The 18,992-nt window shown below is 40.9% G+C and overlaps 2 protein-coding genes across 5 annotated transcripts in view; one reads left to right on the plus strand and one right to left on the minus strand.

Annotated features, from left to right (window-relative positions):
* The window catches only part of Kiaa1328 (KIAA1328 ortholog), a 257,014-nt gene extending 241,324 nt beyond the window's left edge, over positions 1-15,690 (minus strand). For both annotated transcript variants that reach the window (XM_052156056.1, XM_052156055.1), the window contains exons 1-3: positions 15,393-15,690; positions 5,235-5,270; positions 4,483-4,625 (exon numbers count right to left, since the gene is read on the minus strand). In XM_052156056.1, the coding sequence (XP_052012016.1) occupies positions 4,483-4,625; positions 5,235-5,270; positions 15,393-15,690 (477 nt within the window). The remainder of the gene's footprint in view (positions 1-4,482; positions 4,626-5,234; positions 5,271-15,392) is intronic.
* A 17-nt stretch (positions 15,691-15,707) lies between these two features.
* The window catches only part of Tpgs2 (tubulin polyglutamylase complex subunit 2), a 37,784-nt gene continuing 34,499 nt past the window's right edge, over positions 15,708-18,992 (plus strand). Inside the window, exon 1 of one of the 3 annotated variants that reach the window (XM_052156058.1) lies at positions 15,708-15,943. In XM_052156058.1, the coding sequence (XP_052012018.1) occupies positions 15,862-15,943 (82 nt within the window). In that variant the 5' untranslated portion in view covers positions 15,708-15,861. The remainder of the gene's footprint in view (positions 15,944-18,992) is intronic. The other 2 variants (XM_052156057.1, XM_052156059.1) reach the window with 2 other exon arrangements.

An 18,992-nucleotide genomic window follows, 5' to 3' on the forward strand; every position in this document is an offset into this window, starting at 1 on the left:
TTTACCCCTACATCTTCTCCAGCATCTGCTGTCCCCTGAATTTTTCATCTTAGCCATTCTGCCCGGTGTGAGGTGAAATTTCAGTGTTGTTTGCATTTCCCTGATAACTAAGGATCCTGAACATTACTTTAGGTGCTTTAGAGCCATTCAAGTTTCCTCAGTTGAGAATTCCCTGTTTAGTTCTGTACACCATTTTTTAATAGGGTTATTTAACTCTCTGGAGACTAATTTCTTGAGTTCTTTGGATACATTGGATATTAGCCCTCTATCAGATGTAGGATTAGTAAAGATCTTTTCCCAATTTGGGAATGGTTCCCAAAATGGTTGCCATTTTCCTTTGCCTTACAGAAGCTTTGCAGTTTTATGAGGTCCCATTTGTCAATTCTTGGTCTTAGAGCATAAGCCATTGGTGTTCTCTTCAGGAACTTTTCCCCTGTGCCCATGTGTTCAAGGTTTGTCCCCACTTTCTCCTCTATAAGCTTAGTGTGTCTGATTTTATGTGTAGATCTTTGATCCACTTGAACTTGAGCTTTGTACAAGGAGATAAGAATGGGTTGATTTTCTGCATGCTAACCTCCAGTTGATCCAGCATCATTTGTTAAAAATGCTGTCTTTTTTCCACTGGATGTTTTTAGCTCCTTTGTCAAATATCAAGTGACCGTACATGTGTGGGTTCTTTTCTGGGTCTTCAATTCTATTCCATTGATCTTCCTGCCTGTTTGCATACTAATACCAAACAGTTTTTTTTTTTTTATCATTATTTATCATTATTGCTCTGTAGCAGAGCTTGAGATCAGGGATGGTGATTCCCCCAGAAGATCGTATGTTGTAGAGAATAGTTTTTGCTATCCTGGGGTTTTTGTTATTCCAGATGTGCCGCAGTGGCCCAGTGATGTCTGTAAAAATGATATTTTACAGGCAGAGGCGGAAAAGAAATGTCTCCTGGGAATAACGGAACTCTCTGTATATTTGAAAGCTGATAATCTCACCTGGCAATTTACTATACTCTCTTACTTTCTGGCTATTTAAGATGGGCCCTTAGTTCTCAAGTAGCAATTTGCCCTGACGTCCTCCTTTTCTCTCTTTACGGGGATTCCTAAGGCCTGGCTGATAATCAAGTCTTTGAAGTCAACTCACTGACCGCCAAACCCCCTTTTTAGTATTGTAATGCTTTGCCTCATAGTTGTTTACATAATTACTACCTTCTAACCACATGCAGGTTTTTATGGCTGTGCATATGTATATGAGGATGACTCTGGCACTCTGATACTGAAAGCATTGATTTAGTCAGGAAGTTTTGTTTTACAAGGTAAAAGGCTAAATGTTAGATAAGGATTTCTCACAAGAACTTGTTAAGACCTAGGTGGTATAAGAAACTTCAAACTCTTTGAAGGTTTGCTGTAAACTATGAGTGACTCTGTATTCTAATCAGTAAGTTTGATGGCATCTGTAAATTGATCTTCTGTATCTGTTACTTGAGAAACTTTGTTCCTGATTGATGTTGAATTTCCTTGTACCAAATGGCTATGATAATTGTGCCTGCCTCACTGGTTACATCTTTTGAAATGGTAATACCAACTCTTCCTGTATAAAAATCCTTGCCTTAGAGCTCCAAAATACATTCAGTTCAAACCACCTCTGTGTGTGTGTTTGTGTGTGTGTGTGTGTGTGTGTGTGTGGTTTGTTCTGTCTGTCATCTCAGCCAGACCTGTGCCTTCCTGGACCAAGAGGACCCTGGTTATCCCACAGCAGACCCACCGTCTGTAACACAGATGAATTTGAGAATTGCTCTTTATAGATCTATGAAGAATTGATTTAGGATTTTGATGGGGATTGCACTGAATCTGTAGATTGCTTTCGGCAAGATGGCCAATTTTACTATATTGTTCCTGCCAATCCATGAACATGGGAGATCTTTCCATCTTCTGAGACCTTCTTCGATTTCTTTCTTCAAAGGTTTGAAGTTCTTGCCATACAGATTTTTCACTTGCTTTGTTAGGGTCACACCTAGGTATGAAAATATTATTTGGGACTATTGTGAAGGGTTTCATTTCCCTAATTTCTTTCTCATCTTGTTTATCCTTTGAGGAAGGCTACTGATTTGCTTGAGTTAATTTTATATCCAGCCACATTGCTGAAGTTGTTTATCAGCTTCTGGTGGAAGTCTTGGGGTCGTTTAAGTATACTATTATATCATCTGCAAATAGTGATATTTTGACTTCTTCCTTTCTAATTTGTATACCTTTGACCTCCTTTTGTTGTCTGATTGCTCTGGCTAGGACTTAAAGTACTATATTGAATAGATAGGGAGAGAGTGGGCAGCCTTGTCTTGTAACCGATTTTAGTGGGATTGCTTCAAGTTTCTCTCCTTTTAAACTTGATGTTGGCTACCTGTTTGCAGTATATTGCTTTCACTATGTTTAGGTATGGGCCTTGGATTCCTGATCTCTCCAAGACTTTTATCATGAAGGGATGCTGGATTTAAGAAGGGCTTAAGTGAGGGTGCTTTGGTTCCTCTGAGAAAGGGAACAAAATACTCACAGGAGCAATAAAGGAGACAAAGTGTGGAGCAGAGACTGAATTAAAGGCCACCCAGAGACTGCCCTACCTGGGGATTCATCCTATATACAGTCAACAAGCCCTGACACTACTATGGACGACAAGAAGTGTATACCAAAAGGAGCATGCCACAGTTGTCTCCGGAGGGGCCGGGCCAGAGCCCTACAAATACAGACACAGATGCTAGCAGCCAACCATTGGACTGGGCATGGGGTCCCAAATAGAGGAGCTGGAGGGTGGTACAAAGTAGCTGAAGGGGTTTACAGCCCCATGGGAAAAACAATGATTTCAGTCACCCAGACGCCCCAGGACTCCCAGGGACTAAACCTTCAACCAAAGGGTACACATAGTTCCAGCCAAAAATGTGGCAGAGGAAGGCCTTGTTGGGCATCAGTGGGAGGACTGGTCCTTGGTCAGGTGAAGGCTCAATAGAGGCCCCAATAAAGGGAAATGGGGGTGATGGGGGGGAGAAGAGTGGGCAGGGGTTGGAAGGAGGGATTCGAGGTCTTTGGGGAGGGGGGAAATTGAGAAAGGTTTTACCATTAGCAATGTAAATGAAGATGATATTCAATAAAGAAAAAAATAAAAGAAAAAAAAAGAAGAGGAAAATGAGAGAGCCAAAACTAGCACTGGCCTACAAAAGCAGGGGCTGTTGCCAGGGGAGGTAGCTCAGTGAACAAAGTCTACAAGCTCTGTAGCAGCTGGGAAGCAGAACTAAAGGATCCCCCTAGAACACTGGTGAAAGTAGCCAGATTCAGCCATCCCTGGGTTCAACATGAATGACATCCTGCCTCACAAAAGGAAGTAGAAAGACTGAGAAAGAAAGCTATGTCAAGTTCAGGCCTCCAGATACACCAATACACATACATGGACAGGCACGGCACACACGTTAAAAAGAATCACAAAAAAAACAAAGGAAATAACTAGGGGTTTGCTACAGTCCCAGTACTTAGTGATGGAAGTGGGGCAGGGGCAAGGAAATCCTGAGCTCAAAGCCAGACTCAGTTATATAGGACAGTCAAGAAGCCCTACCTGGTATATAGGAGACCTTGGCTAAAAAAAAAAGAGAAAGGTTTGTTTTGTTTTCCTAAAACATAGAACAAAACAAAAATAAATAAATAAATAAATAAATAAATAAATAAATAAATAAATAACATTATCTCCTAAGTGAAAGGCATAATAATCCAGGCTGATTTTCTATATACCAACTTCATTCTAATATAAAACTATCAGCGATCGACAAATAAATTTCTAAAAATAAAACCATTAAACAATACTTAATCATTAAAACAGTAAATTTGACTTACCAATCAATGCCAGAAAAAAAAGTAAAATGTAAAATTTAAATATTTTGTGAACTAGTAAAATAATTCATTTTCTTGGCTAAGGCTTAAAACACATCTATCCTTTTTGTCACAAAACTCTTGCAAAGTGATATTTTATACTGATACTTAGCACTATCAAGGGTCGTAATAGGTTTGGTAGTTCCTAAAGATACAAAAAGAGCCTCCTTTGAAGGTCTTTGTGTCTTTACTGAGCAGTATATATAAAACTAACAAGCTAGGGAGAGGCTTGGTCAGTAAACTGCCTGTCATTCAAGCATTAGGACCCAAGTTCAAATGAGGACATAGTAGCACTTGTTTGTAACTTTACCACTGGACAGGGCTAATCGACAGAGACAGGTGGACCTGTAGAGCCTGATGGGGGTGGGAGGGTGGATTCAGAAGGCGTCCACCAAAACAAGCAAAGCAAAACAAGTGGACTGATGGAGAAGTAGAGGAGAAACACCAACTTCTCGTTTCTACACATATGCACGTGTGCACACATGACCCCACTCCACCCACCCACCCACCCACACAAGCATGCATGTATGCATGCAACCTGTACACACACAAAAACCTGAAAAAGTAAAACATTACTGACCTGGTCAGCTACTGAATCTCCTGCACCTTTTAAAGACTCCATGGAGATGGAAGCATCAGTCACCCTGGACGCCTTAACTTTAACATCAACTTTTGGATTTATTAACTTGAGTCTTGATCTTGCATTTCCTTCTGTGGAGATTCCTAAGAATATTTATCAAACAAGACTTCAAAATTTGATCTTTTTAATATTTTCAATTTAAAACTACTCGTGTGTGTGTGTGTGTGTGTGTGTGTGTGTGTGTGTGTGTGTGCCTATGAGAGGTTAAAGAAATAATTCAGTTAGGTGCTATGGACATTTATAAGTCACATTAAAAGCAATAAATTGCAACATCCTGACAACACTGAGGAAATTGCAGGCGTTTTACGCAGAGTATCTTCAATGCCCGTCAACTGAACAATCAATAAGCATAGTATCTTGCATTTAATCTGAATTAAATTTTTATATTTTATTTCAAGAAATGAAATATAAAATTTCAGGAAGAATCTCTTCTGTTTGATAAATGAAGCACTTCTATAAACCATGAATGCTGACTTGCCCAGCCAGACCCTATGATGAGTCACTATTACAGATCTTAAGAGGATCTAGTCAAATATTTAAAAACATTTGCTTTTTAAATTTTGCTTTTGAAATTTTTTTATGTTCAAATGACTTGATCCATATCCAATTGCACATACAAGATTGTCCCAATGCTTAATTTTCTCATGACACTTAAGAAACACGGGAAGTTTCAAGAACTTTAGCTATCATACCTGGAACATAAACCACTGATTGTTCTTCATCAGAAACTGTGGAGGAAACATAAAGGAAAGTACTATGGAACACTGGAAGATCCGCAGGCAGCCCTAGTGCTGTATACTAGGTTATCTCTTTTGACCTTACAATGAGAACTTACTTCTTACAACCTAGAGAATGCAAACAGAGTGAGTGTCCTACACAGCAGGCCTGGATCTCCCACACATGCTCCCGAACAGACTATATTTCTGATATGCACTCTGCTATTTTGCTGCTCTCCTCTTACAAACCAAGCACAAGGCATGAAAAATAAGTCATTTCAAGATAGACATTAGCTCTGAAGGTCAAACAACTTTAGGGCAATCAATCATACTAACTCAAAGGAGTATTTACTCTTCTGTAATGCATTTATGAAATGTCCCAAGAAATCCTACTATAAAGCCATGAGAAAAATCTAGGACAAAAAAAAAAAAAAAGAACTATTTTCAATTTCAAAAAGAGAAATTCAGAAAAGATAGGTAGATAGACAGATAGTCACAAATGTACATACATACACACACAAACACACACCTCTATAAAGCCAATGATGATTAGTTACAAAATCAATATCATACAGAAGGCTCCAATGATGTTCTATGGGCTACTAAAAGAACCAAACATAGTAAATAGGGAAAACAGAAGGAGCAGTTGGGGGCAGTAGGAAAACTATTATATATATGACATTGTAATTTAGTAATAAAGTAAATAAATAAATCTTTTAGCTCCTCATCAATCCTAGAGATGGAATCTTTTTCTCTGGGAATTACTAACTGGAATTGCCGAGCAATGCTGGGTTTGCGCGCCTATAATTCTAGCTACTAGGGAGGCTAAGGCAGGAGCAGCTCAACACCTGCCTGGACTACAGAATGAGTTCAAGGCTAGTCTGAGTTAAGACCCCATCTCCAAGGAGGAGAAGGTGGAGGGTGTGAGTGAGGTAAGGGCTGGGGCTGTAGAAGGCTTACCTGGAATGAGCAAGGCCTAAGATCTATCACCCACAGTAAGACAAAAGTAGGAATTCTCAGACAACGCCTACCTGAGGTACTGGGTGGTTTCTATCAGCCTTCTGCAGCACATGTGCTGACCATCACAAGTTTAAGTCTCTGGTTATAGACCAGGTATGGTGGGTACAGGTATAAATAATCCCAGTATTTAGGAGATGAAGGAAAAAGAGCAACAGATTCACTACATGAAACTCTGTCTCAAATAAATAAATAAATGAATAACCAGTTTCCTCAGACAGTGGATGGAGCTTTGATAGCTTTGGGGAATTGTAATTATGACTCCAAAGAAGCTAACTCTGAGTTCAGTATTAAATAGCTCTATGAAATAAAATGGTGTGGTCTCCTGAACAACAGAAACCTCTCTTCTACTTTATATCCTTAGTCTAACCCAGAGCCTTTATACATAGTAGACACTCGATAAATGTTTAATGTTTGAAATACCTGAAGAAAAAAAAAACAGGGAAAAATAACCCAAGACAATGGTACAAAATATGCTCTAGATAGCAGTGCTTTCAATTAGAAGATAAATGCAGGCTGTCCTCCAAGGATGTCCCACAAACAGGTTATCTTTTCTATTCACAAAGGAACCTGCTCACAACTAGAAGACAAGAGCCAGAATGAAACTAGGAACCCTATTTAGCTTCATAAGCTCAAATATTTCCACCCTCCAGTCCTGACACACTTCCACCACCCTGTTTTCAATTGCCTTTAGACCACAAACTAGAAAGACCTCCCTCCCATGGTTACTTCTTGCTAACAGAAGTGTTCACACCCCAATCTATAAGCAACGGAGCCCTTACACACGCACAGACAGACAGACAGACAGACACTTTTCCCCCTTTTCTCCCAAGGTTATTGCTGCTAATGTTTTCAATCCTGTTCTCCTTAATCAACACTTTTTCCTATTAAGTTTTCCTCTTAGCATCTAAGGCTGTATCACTTCCTACTTTTTTCACAAAGGGAGCCTAATCACTTAACCCCATGTCCGCTGTCACTACACTTCTTCCCCTTTACATCACAACTTCTCATGAAAGACTTCCCTTGTTTCCATTTCCTGTCCTAATTAGTCATGAACCTATCCCAACCAAGCCTTGAGTCTATCAACCCAACAAAACTATTTCTAATGCCCCAATATTAGTGAACCTATCAATTAATGGACTCTTTTGCACTGATCAATGAATAGCATTTAATACAAATGACTACTCACCGAAATGTGTTTGCTTAGCTTCATAGGTAGCGCACTCACCATACTATGACTTTTATAACAATTCTTGCTCCTTCCCCTTCAACTCCTCCAGCCCAGCCATTCCTAGTCATGTCGAGTCTCAGGACGCCTGACTAGAGTGCTTTCTTTCCTTCTTCTACTAAGGATCTTACTTAATTCTCCTGTCCTTAAGTATATCAGTGAGCTGATTTCTGCCAAATTAATCTTGAGCTCAAGCCTATCTGCTAAAGTTAACACTGACATAACATAAGATACCTGAGAACTAAAGTCCTTACCTTCATCTCAAAGACGACTCCTCATATAGCCTTTCCTGTACTCCTAGCTGCTCAAGCCAACACGAAATCACAGAGTTGGTTTTGACTTTTATTTCATATCTCACATTCAGCAAATTCTGATGGCATAACCTTCAACTTATGCCTACAACCCAACAACTTTTGACCAACAATGTGACAAATTCAAATCATCTTTTCTCTCACCAGAACTACTGTCACTGCCTCCTATCTGCCCTCTCTTGTTCCCACAAAAATTCCTCAATATTCTACTTTGTACAGAGCTCAGAATGGACATTTTTAAACTGTCATAACTATTAAGAATAAAAATACAAGTATTTACAAGGCCTACAATGCTCAGGCTCTGATCCTTTCACCCTACTCCTCTTCTCAGTTCTTGTTACATTCCCCCTTCACGACTGGTGTCTTAGTCAGGGTTTCTATTCCTGCACAAACATCATGACCAAGAAGCAAGTTGGGGAGGAGAGGATTTATTCAGCTTACACTTCCACATTGCTGTTCATCACCAAAGGAAGTCAGGACTGGAACTCAAGCAGTTCAGAAAACAGGAGCTGATGCAGAGGCCATGGAGGGATGTTACTTACTGGCTTGCTTACCCTGGCTTGCCCAGCCTGCTCTCTTATAGAACCCAAGAGCACCAGCCCAGGGATGGCACCACCCACAAGGGGCCCTTCCCACCTGATCACTAATTGAGAAAATGCCCCACAGCTGGATCTCATGGAGACACTTCCCCAACTGAAGCTCCTTTCTCCGTGATAACTCCAGCCTGTGTCAAGTTGACACACAAAGCCAGCCAGTACAACTGGCATCCTTTAATTTCTTAGCGACTATACAAGCTCCTGTGTCAGAGCCTTTTCTTTTTTTTATTTATTCGATATATTTTTTATTTACATTTCAAATGACTTCCCCTTTTCTGGCCCCCCACTCCCCGAAAGTCCCATAAGCCCCCTTCCCTCCCCCTGTTCTCCCACCTACCCTTTCCCACTTCCCTGTTCTGGTTTTGCCCTATACTGCTATACTGAGTCTTTCCAGAACAAGGGGCCACTCCTCCGTTCTTCTTGTACCTCATTTGATGTATGGATTATGTTTTGGGTATTCTAGTTTTCTAGGCTAATATCCACTTATTAGTGAGTGCATACCATGATTCATCTTTTGAGACTGGGTTACCTCACTTAGTATGATGTTCTCCAGCTCCATCCATTTCCCTAAGAATTTCATGAATTCATTGTTTCTAATGGCCGAATAGTATTCCACTGTGTATATATACCACATTTTTGCATCCATTCTTCTGTTGAGGGATACCTGGGTTCTTTCCAGCTTCTGGCTATTATAAATCGGGCTGCTATGAACATAGTGGAGCATGTATCCTTATTACATGCTGGGGAATCCTCTGGGTATATGAGCCTTTTCATTTATGATTTCTTCAGCTAAATAGCTTTCTCAAAATCTTCAGACTTCCTTAGTCATTATCTTTAGGCCTTTGGTCATGCATCACTTTCTGACTGAGGCCTTCACTGGCTAACTACATAGGTACTTAAAACTGCACAAGTCCCTCCAAGTGTGACCCCTCTCCCCATTCTTTGGACTTTATTTTTCTGTCAGGCACCTATAATTAGTAAATACATGCATTTCCTTTATTCATAACCTTATCTCTCTAAAATGTTAACTCAAAATGATGATTTTTAACCTGTATATTCAATTTTGTGTGGATTCCCAAATGAAACATACCTAGTTTATATTAAGCCATCCACAAAAGGATAAAACTGATACTTATTTTTAATAGGTATGATCCCAACAACTCTAATTACTAATTTCAACAAATGTTTTAAAAAATAGCATTAGATGCTGTCTCTTCCGATACATATAACAACTACTTTGTTTCATTAAGAACTCAAATATTTAACGCATACAGAATGTCCCAACAAAGCTGTATTTTTTTTTTTAGAAAGATCAAAAGGACAAGAGGTATACCAAATTGATATTGGACCTACATCCCACCTTATTTCTCTATTTTTTTAGTTAGATGTACTTCTACAAGTTATAGAATGTTTTTATGATGATAACATCCTACATCCTCAGAAGGAAAGCAGTAGCTGGGATCTGGGGCAGAAGTGTAATAGAGGAAGAAACAAGTGAAGGAAATGAGCTAAGTATTGCTTACTGATCGCTAACCCTCCAAACAGCGAAGCATTTGCCAGCAACACAGTTAGTTATATGCAATTACTATTTACCATAAAGGGTTTCAGATAAATTCGTTTTTCATTAATATAAAATCTTTGTCTATTTTTATTTAAAAACTCAACAGCAGAGATGATAATTATTGCAATGTTTTGGGCCACTCCCTTGTAGTCCAAAACTGTTAATATTATTATTAATATTGTTAATTCAGCAAGTACACATTAGTAACTAAATTTATACACTGTAGAAAGAGTATCCATGTCTAACACTGCTATGAACTTTATGGATTAAAAAGGAATAAAATCACGACCATAAAATTATGTTTTACTAGATGATTTAAACCATAAAATGCAATGTGGTATCCTCATTATTCATATACAAGATGCCAAAACAAAATCTCATCAGATAGCACTGCTAAATCAAAATGCAGGAGATACGAACAACCTTTTTAAAGGTGATGGTCTGTCACCGATTATCTGCTCTCATATGATACAAATTGGGAAATCTCTCAATCACATTTATTTGTTTAAGTGAAGCAATGAAAAACATCTTTTACTCAATAATGTGCAAAGAATACCAGATTACAGGTGCATACTATTTGTCTTTTTTTCCTAGAGAAAATTTTATACAGCAATTTAACATAGCTGTATGCCCTGTGGAAATACAGAATGAAAGGTTAAGAGGCTGAATGCTAATTGGTCATTAGATGAAAAAAGGAAAAAAAAGGAGATACCAAGATCGTTTCAATTCGTTTCTTACATCTGCGTTTCTATAGAACATAATTACCACCACATTTTCCCATACAATTTCAATTTCTCATCATTAGTGGATGAATTGAAATGCCTTATGCTTTACAGTAACTATTCAGTGCATGAGAAAACGTAAAAGGGACTATATGATCACTTACATTATCACTATAACAAGTAGTGATTGTTATGACTACGTAAATGAACAGAAGGCTGCCAACAACAAAAGCAAAGGTTTGGACCACACACTTTATTTGTTCAGTCCCAGGGAGACAGACCTTTACCTCCTCCATTCTATATTAGAAAAACACCATTAGTAGTGATAAGCATATAACTCTTTGTTTCCTAAGGAAAAGACTGATCGCAATTTTCTGACTCTCTAATTCAGTACAGTGGTCCTAATGCACATATTTTTGCTTCTTGACTCTAATAGGTAAATGTACAGAGCCATATTGGGGCAGTCTTGCACTTGGTCAGAGTTTGACTTTGGTCAAGGTTAACTTTTCCCAGTTAGCCAGGATCCTGCTCCACCTAGGGTGGAGTGCACGTAGTAAAGGTCAAGCTCATTGTTCCTCCGTGTATAGGGATTCCTGAATTAAACAGGTGACCCACCCAGCTGCCGGAGCAGTCAAGACGAAGACCTCCAAGAGAAGCTAGACAACTTCCACCGGAACTCAGCCTGGAGTCTGGGGGGAAGGGTTTGCCCGAACTGTTATAAGGTCTGGCGCCATTAAAGTTTACGGCTTTGATCAGTGAACATTGACTTAGCCGTACTTTCTTTTCGCCGCTCTTCCCTATGACCCCAAAATTCTCTCAACAGGTAACCCAGTTTACATGTAGCTGCTGGCGGCTACATAGTGGCGCCTGAACGTGGGAAGACCTGGCACGAGAGAATTTCTTGAGGTAGCCCTATCCAGCGAAGCTTCGCAGAAAAAGGTGAAAATTAATGGTGTCCGCACGGTAAGCAACATAGAGGGCAAAACTAGCGCTAGTGAATTCGTGTCTATGGTTGTGAGTGCAGGAATGGATACAGTTTTTCAAGCATACTGCGTGGACCCAGCGCAGGACTGCTTGGGTTGATAAGATAGGGAAATATGGGGAAGGAATTTGGTAGGCATTTGCCCAAAGCTCGTAAGAGCTGATTTCGGCGAAAAGAAAGGGGTTTTTAAAAATAGGCATATGTCCACAGCTTCTAAGAGCTGTTTAAAGAGGAAAATGGATGCAATTGCTTAACAAGCACGCTTAACTTTCTGTGTATCTTTCCGTGTTTGTCCCGGTGCACCGACTGTCTATGTGTATGTTTATGTCCTCTCTGTGTCTTTGTGTGAATGACTGTTTCATGTTAAAAAGAAAAAATTGGTAAAGATTACATCTGCTGGTAACCTCTTGAGCTAGCCACAGTTTGTGTGGGGATTGATTCAAAGCCACGCCGCGGCAGCGTAGCTCACTCACCCAAGACAGAAACATGGCTGGGGAAAAAGCCGCTCTTAAAAGCCCAGAAACCTCGAGATTTGGGAAGACCTTGGTTTGGCTTGTGAAATTCATGTAGTCGCTTTATACATGTTTCTAATTGGTTTTAATGATATAAGGCTTTACATTTCTTGACTAAAGAGTTATAAATTAATTGGTTATTATGTAAAAGGTATAGTGTTATTAAGAAAAGGTTAGTTTAAAACTGGTGATTCAGTGTTAGAGCTATCTTAACTAACTACACGTGGCCTAACGCCACTCATGCTTTGTTCTTGTTTATAATTGGATTTAAAGGTATATTTTGCATGTCTTGACTATAGAGTATTGGCTTAAGTCACTGCACATGATTTAAAAGGTATAATGTTATTAACAAAAGTCAGGTTAAGGCTGGTAGTTTAGGGTAGTCGCCATTTTGAACACGTGGCATGATGGTTAAGGCTGGTAGTTTAGGGTAGTCGCCATTTTGAACACCACATGGCATGACGCAATCCAGGAAATACAGGCCTTTAAGACGCTCCTAAATTGGCATGGTGTTTTGTGTGAATCTTGGCCTGGAGATTGGATTTTAAGATTTAAAATAATGTCTCTTTAATAAGTTACACTGGCAGACAAACCTTGTGCTGTAAAAATGTGTTTGCCATTGATTTTAAAGAAAATAGATTGTTTAAAATTGAGATTTGCTTCCAAAATTACAATTGTGCTCTAATATTGCAAGAAAACATTGAGTTACAATAAAAATCAGTGTGTCATTGGCTACAGTTTTCAGTTTGCAGGCTCGTAATTGTTAACACTTTGTAATTAAGATAATTTTGAGAGTGATGCAGCTATGGGTTTTAGAGGCCCATTGCCTCTTTTCCACAAGTTTATAGGCTACAATGGTAGGAGCAAAATTTAACCCTCCAAGATTAAAAAGGAGATCTCTGTAGAAATGTATTTGATATCAAGTAGGTTCCTTTGACCATGAAATTACAGGCTTCTTTTGTTTAATCCTTAAATTGTCCTTGTAGGTTTGGGTCTGGTCTTAGTTAAAAGGCTCAGATTAGAAGATATTTACATTTGAGGAATCTCATACAATGTCCTTGCCAAGGACTCAGGGTGGATCCTAGGGCAGAATTTTTACATTTGAGTTAATGCAAAGCTTAGAACTGCCTCAGGGGAAGCTAGTGAGAAAGCTTTTGAGAAGTTGTGTCTGCCTTACAGGCCCCACCTAGGGAGTGTTTGGCTTTAAAAAAAAAAAAAAAAAAAAAAAAAAAAAAGGTTTTTGACTTATCCAGGTGTGGGTTAAAATGCAGTTCAAATCTATGAAAGGTCAAGGAGGCTATAAAAGCATTAACATTTGGCCTGTCTACTCCCTACAAAATTATTGTAAATTTAAAGGGTTGGTTTTTTGCTTTACATTCTGATAATTATAAAAGCATTTGCTTCTAATTTTAAAGAGACAACAAAACAATTTCATTAGAAAGTTTTGCCTCAAGGAATGGCTAACAGCCTTATGTCTTGTGAGAAAAAGTGTTTTGTCTCTGTTTCAATACTAGAAGTTAAGATCTTAAAATTTTCAGTGTATAATGTTCATAGAATGTTTGTTACAGGCCTTTGCTCTAACTATAGACTTTTAGAATTTTTAGGTAAATGGCTTTCAAAAGTTGTTAGGATATATTAATTGGCTTTATCTTATTTACCTCATTTTAAGCTTGCCACAGAAGGTCTTAAACCTCTGTTTTCAAGGTAGGAAACATTTGTTCCTTGCTTCAAGCAACAATCAAATTTATTATTAATGGTTGGTCTATTACATGGCAAGCATTTTTAGGCAAAATTAATAATTGTTATCCAAAAGATAATTTGTACTATCAGATCACATGTTTATTCCTTTAAGTTTCTCCCTGCTTCAACACAGATACCTGAATTGGGTGCTATAGCAGCTATTTTTAAGATGTTAAAGGTCAAGCTTTTAATAATAGTAGATATACATAGCTCATGGTTTATAATTGCTTAAAATTGGTCCATTTTTAATACTGCTAATTCTTAATTTCTACAGGTAAAAGGAAAAAAAAAAAAAGATTTGCTCTGAGAGTGCACTGGTGTGCTTTCTTCTACTTTACATGTCGGTAATTTCATTTGCTTCTCGTCCACCTATCAGAGACAAGCGATAATTCTGCTCAGAGAGTGTACAACTCTAAACACTCAGCAGCACACAATGCAGAAGTATTCCTCTCCGCACACACGAACTTCTAAGTAACTCGATAAAGGAACCGGGTAATACAATTTTCTAAGTTTCCCTGGGAGCAAGCGGAATAGAATGTCCAGAATCATTCTGCCGAAGGTAACAACAGTAACGCCTAACACAATGTCATCACCACTCCGAGCAAACCAACTGGCCTCTTTGCAGGCTCTCAGAAACACTGATTAGATTTCCTCTCCTAAGTAATGCTCCTACAGCAAGGAAGTATACAACCCAGACCAAAGTTTAGGATGCAACAGCAAACCTAATCTTAGAATTGAACCACTGTGAAATCTTGTCAGTTAGTGAACTGGGAATTCTAATTACTGTGCGGCTGGAAAGCTTCACAGCCTCCTGAACAAAAAAAAAAAAAAAAACCAATACCCAAACTTCAATTTCCAATAGGGGTGACCCACAATCTAGTAAATCAACACTGCTTCCAGGCATCTATCTTATTCCCTAACTAGCCCCAGCAGAACTCGTCCCAATCAAGCCTACACCTCTCCTAATGATGCGCTAGAAAATACGGCATCACTAAAGGACCTTGGGAGACCAAAAAGGAAATAAAACCGCCTGATTTGCTCTCCTAGTGTTGTACACTCGATAATGCCGAATTAAGAGAAAAAGACTCCCAGCGCAGCAATCAACCCTGTCCACTCACACTTGTTCTCCCTACCACTACAAGCTCACTTCGCACCCTCAATCAGCCAGTGATCTCCCGCAAGGGATGGCAGAGGGGCGCTTCCAGCCTTGGCGGAGACTCCCCCGTTACAGGCCATCTTTGCAGAACCCACAGCTAGGGAGGGCAGGTTACCCATGAGCCAGAATTCCCACCTAGCGACACTTCGTCGCCAGGTGATGGGCGAGCCGGGCACCCAGCCTGAAGTGTTAAGGCCCGTCCCTAGCCCGGGGTCCGCGCCACGCTTCTCTGGCCCACATAAAGCCTCGCGCCCCCGCCCTCGCCACCCAGGAGGGCGCGGCGCCCCCTAGCAGCGGGGCAAAGGATACAGTCGCGGCTCCAGAACGCCGAGGCCGGCAGGGAGGGGCCCGCCGCGCCCGCCATCTTGAAACAACCGCCACTCGAGGCGTCGAGCCGGGGCCGCCACGCCCCGGCCGCCAGGCTCGGTCCCCATTGGCCGCTCGGCGCAGAGGCCCGCCCCCGCTTGCGCCTCCGGCCCCGGCGAGGGGAGAGGCTCCGGGCCGAGGCGAGGCGGGGTCGCGGAGATGTGAAGTGAAGCCCGGGCCAGGGTCGCGGGAAAGAGCGCCCGGCGGAAGCGCTGCTGCCAAAACCGCCCGGGCCGCCCATCCTCTCCTAGCGGAGCCCTCAGGCGCTGAAAACTACAACTCCCGGCATGCCGTGAGCCCGACGGCCGCAGACCTGAGGCGGGGTCGGGCGCGTCAGCCGGCAGGCCGGCTGTCCACGGCGGCGCCGGGGACTGGGGCCGCCGCCGCCGCGCGCGGGGTGAGGACGCGTGCGATGGAGGAGACACCGCCCCCAGTGCAAGCCGGCAGCAAGCCGCACCTTGAGAAATTGACCCTGGGCGTCACTCGCATCCTGGGTGAGTGGAGTGGTACAATGGCTAGAAAGGACGAAGGTGGAGTGCTGGGTGCTGGGTGGACTGCAGCTAAGCTGGACCTGTCTGCAGAGGGCATCGCTGCAGCGAGTTCCTTAGATGGGGAGGGAAAGGAGGGTAATCTAACCAGGCCGGGAAAGTGTGTGCAGAGAGTTCCGGGATGGTTGTCCTGCATCTGCAAAAAGGAGCAGAGAGCGGTAGCAGGCACCTGGGAGCCTGGGGGATGCGTCTCCCAGGAGGCGTCCCCAGTCAGGTTGTATCCTTGAAATGCAAGCCCTGCTCCTTAGCAGAGTGAACTGCAGGACAGATGCTGCCAGCATCTCGAGGCAGCTGATGCCCAGTGCCTCTGTGTATACAGCACCGAGCTGTGGAAAGGAGCCAAAACTGGCAGCGCTGACGGGGTTGAGAGTAGTTCTTTTCATTGTATGCCGGTTAAGTGACCACTGCTACTGGGGCAACAGCGGTAAAGAACCAGAGCGTGGGAAACACGCCAACTTCCTAGCAGCCCAAAACAAACTGGTAATCTCTCAGTGACTAAGGTGCCTGGCCTTTCTGACAAGTTAAGAAGAATCACGTCCCAGATTCTTTATAGATTTTCAGGGATAAAGGAAAGGGGCGGGGTAAAGCGGCCCGACAGGTTGAGAAAATGTGCTTCGATGCTTTGCTCTGACAACTGTAAAGAAATTGGAATTTCTCTACGGTGATCCGCAAGTTCCCTGTATCATCTGTCTTCATCTTGCTGTGTACATTGCTTTGACTACTTCGGACATCTTGCTGATGAGGCTATAACTTTAAAGACACTTAAGCTTGTCCCTAACTATAACCATTTTTAGTTTCCCCGACTTGCCTCCACCTGGAACTATTTCCATCCCAAAGTCTCCTGTTCATTGTTCAAATTTCTGATCAAAGTCTTATCTCAAATAAACCTTACATACACTCTCCCACCTTCTCTCCCGTAAACCTTTTTTTCACCTTAGCAGCAGCTATGAGCACTATGTGAAATTGTGTGTTTTATTTGGTCCTTTTCTGTAGTAGAAATCTGCGACCAGGCCTAATTTAGTCTAGGAATGTGTCATTTGGTTAATATGTAAAAACGAATGTAATAGAATGTTAGTAGAACAAAGGACAAAGCCTACATTATCATTAACTGCCAAAAAGATACTTGACAAAATAAAGCACTTGTTCTTGATTAAAAAGAAAAATGTATGTTATGAATAGAACGTACTAGTAATATTGACACATATCTGTAATCCTGTCACGGAGAAAGCATAATGGTGATCACAAAGTCTGGCTAAGCTAATAAGATTTTTTCCCCTCAAAATAGTAATTAAAAATAGAATAGAAAACATTATCATTTGATAAGGGGCATCTGTGAATAATCTCATAGTTATCATATTGTTGAAAGACTACGTGCTTTACCCTTAAGCTCAAGAACAACAACAAACTATGCTAAAAGGTCAGCAAAAGCTGGTCTAGGTGTGCTGATTCACTAGGCTCATTTTGTCCCAGCAGAAAGAGGTAAAACAATCAACAAAAGGGGAAAAGCGGGCAAGAAAGTTTAAAAATCTGTGGGAGTTTTCAAGACTTTTTCACAGAAACCGCACAGGGTATACTTAATTTCTCTAGCAACACGTTTGTTTTTTTTTTTTTATTCGATATAATTTATTTACATTTCAAATGATTTCCCCTTTTCTAGCCTCCCCCACTCCCCGAAAGTCCCGTAAGCCCCCTTCTCTTCCCCTGTCTTCCCTCCCACCCCTTCCCACTTCCCCGTTCTGGTTTTGCCGAATACTGTTTCACTGAGTCTTTCCAGAACCAGGGGCCACTCCTCCTTTCTTCTTGTATCTCATTTGATGTGTGGATTATGTTTGGGTATTCCAGTTTTCTAGGTTAATAACCACTTATTAGTGAGTGCATACCATGATTCACCTTTTGAGTCTGGGTTACCTCACTTAGTATGATGTTCTCTAGCTCCATCCATTTGCCTAAGAATTTCATGAATTCATTATTTCTAATGGCTGAATAGTACTCCATTGTGTAGATATACCACATTTTTTGTATCCACTCTTCTGTTGAGGGATACCTGGGTTCTTTCCAGCATCTGGCAATTATAAATAGGGCTGCTATGAACATAGTAGAGCATGTATCCTTATTACATGGTGGGGAATCCTCTGGATATATGCCCAGGAGTGGTATAGCAGGATCTTCTGGAAGTGAGGTGCCCAGTTTTCGGAGGAACCGCCAGACTGATTTCCAGAGTGGTTGTACCAATTTGCAACCCCACCAGCAATGGAGGAGTGTTCCTCTTTCTCCACACCCTCTCCAACACCTAGCAACACGTTTGTAACAGTATGTCTAAAGTGTCCTCTTGTGCTGAGGATCCCAGAATTTCCTTTACTTAGCATGTACCAACTTCCAGGCACTCACCATACCCCCCCAAAAAACTTATATTCAACACACTTTATTTGCATCTCAGTTTGGAGACAGTGAACCATTTTCATCTAATGATGATGGAAACCTCACTGAACTCCATCTTCTTAAATGCCATTCAAGATCCAGCTTTATAAGTAGGTCTTGTAAAGGACCACGGTTTCCAGTCTACTACGCTTGATGCTTTCAATCGAAGCATTTCTACTCAGCATTGTAATAGAAATTCTGGCCAGGGAATTAGGCAGGAACAATGAAATAAATAATAAGAAAACTAAAGATGTCTCTGTTTACAAGTTATAAGCTCTTACAGATTAACACTAACTAATTCACACACACACACACACTCTATACAGTAGCAAAAGGCAATACAAAAATGAAGTTAACAAAGAAGTCTGTGACTTTTTCACTAAAACAGTAAAAGTCTTTTGAAGGATATTAAGACCAAAATGGGTAAGAAGAAATGTCATCTTTACACAAGAGTGGTTTTACCCAAGTAGATCCTACAAATTTGGGATCTACAATTACTATCAAATCTCAATACCTCAACACCTCTATTGCAGAAATTGATATATTAACCTAAAGTTATAAGAGGCCAGGAATAACC

Source organism: Apodemus sylvaticus, chromosome 13, assembly GCF_947179515.1.
Source record: "Apodemus sylvaticus chromosome 13, mApoSyl1.1, whole genome shotgun sequence".
Lineage (NCBI taxonomy): Eukaryota > Metazoa > Chordata > Mammalia > Rodentia > Muridae > Apodemus > Apodemus sylvaticus.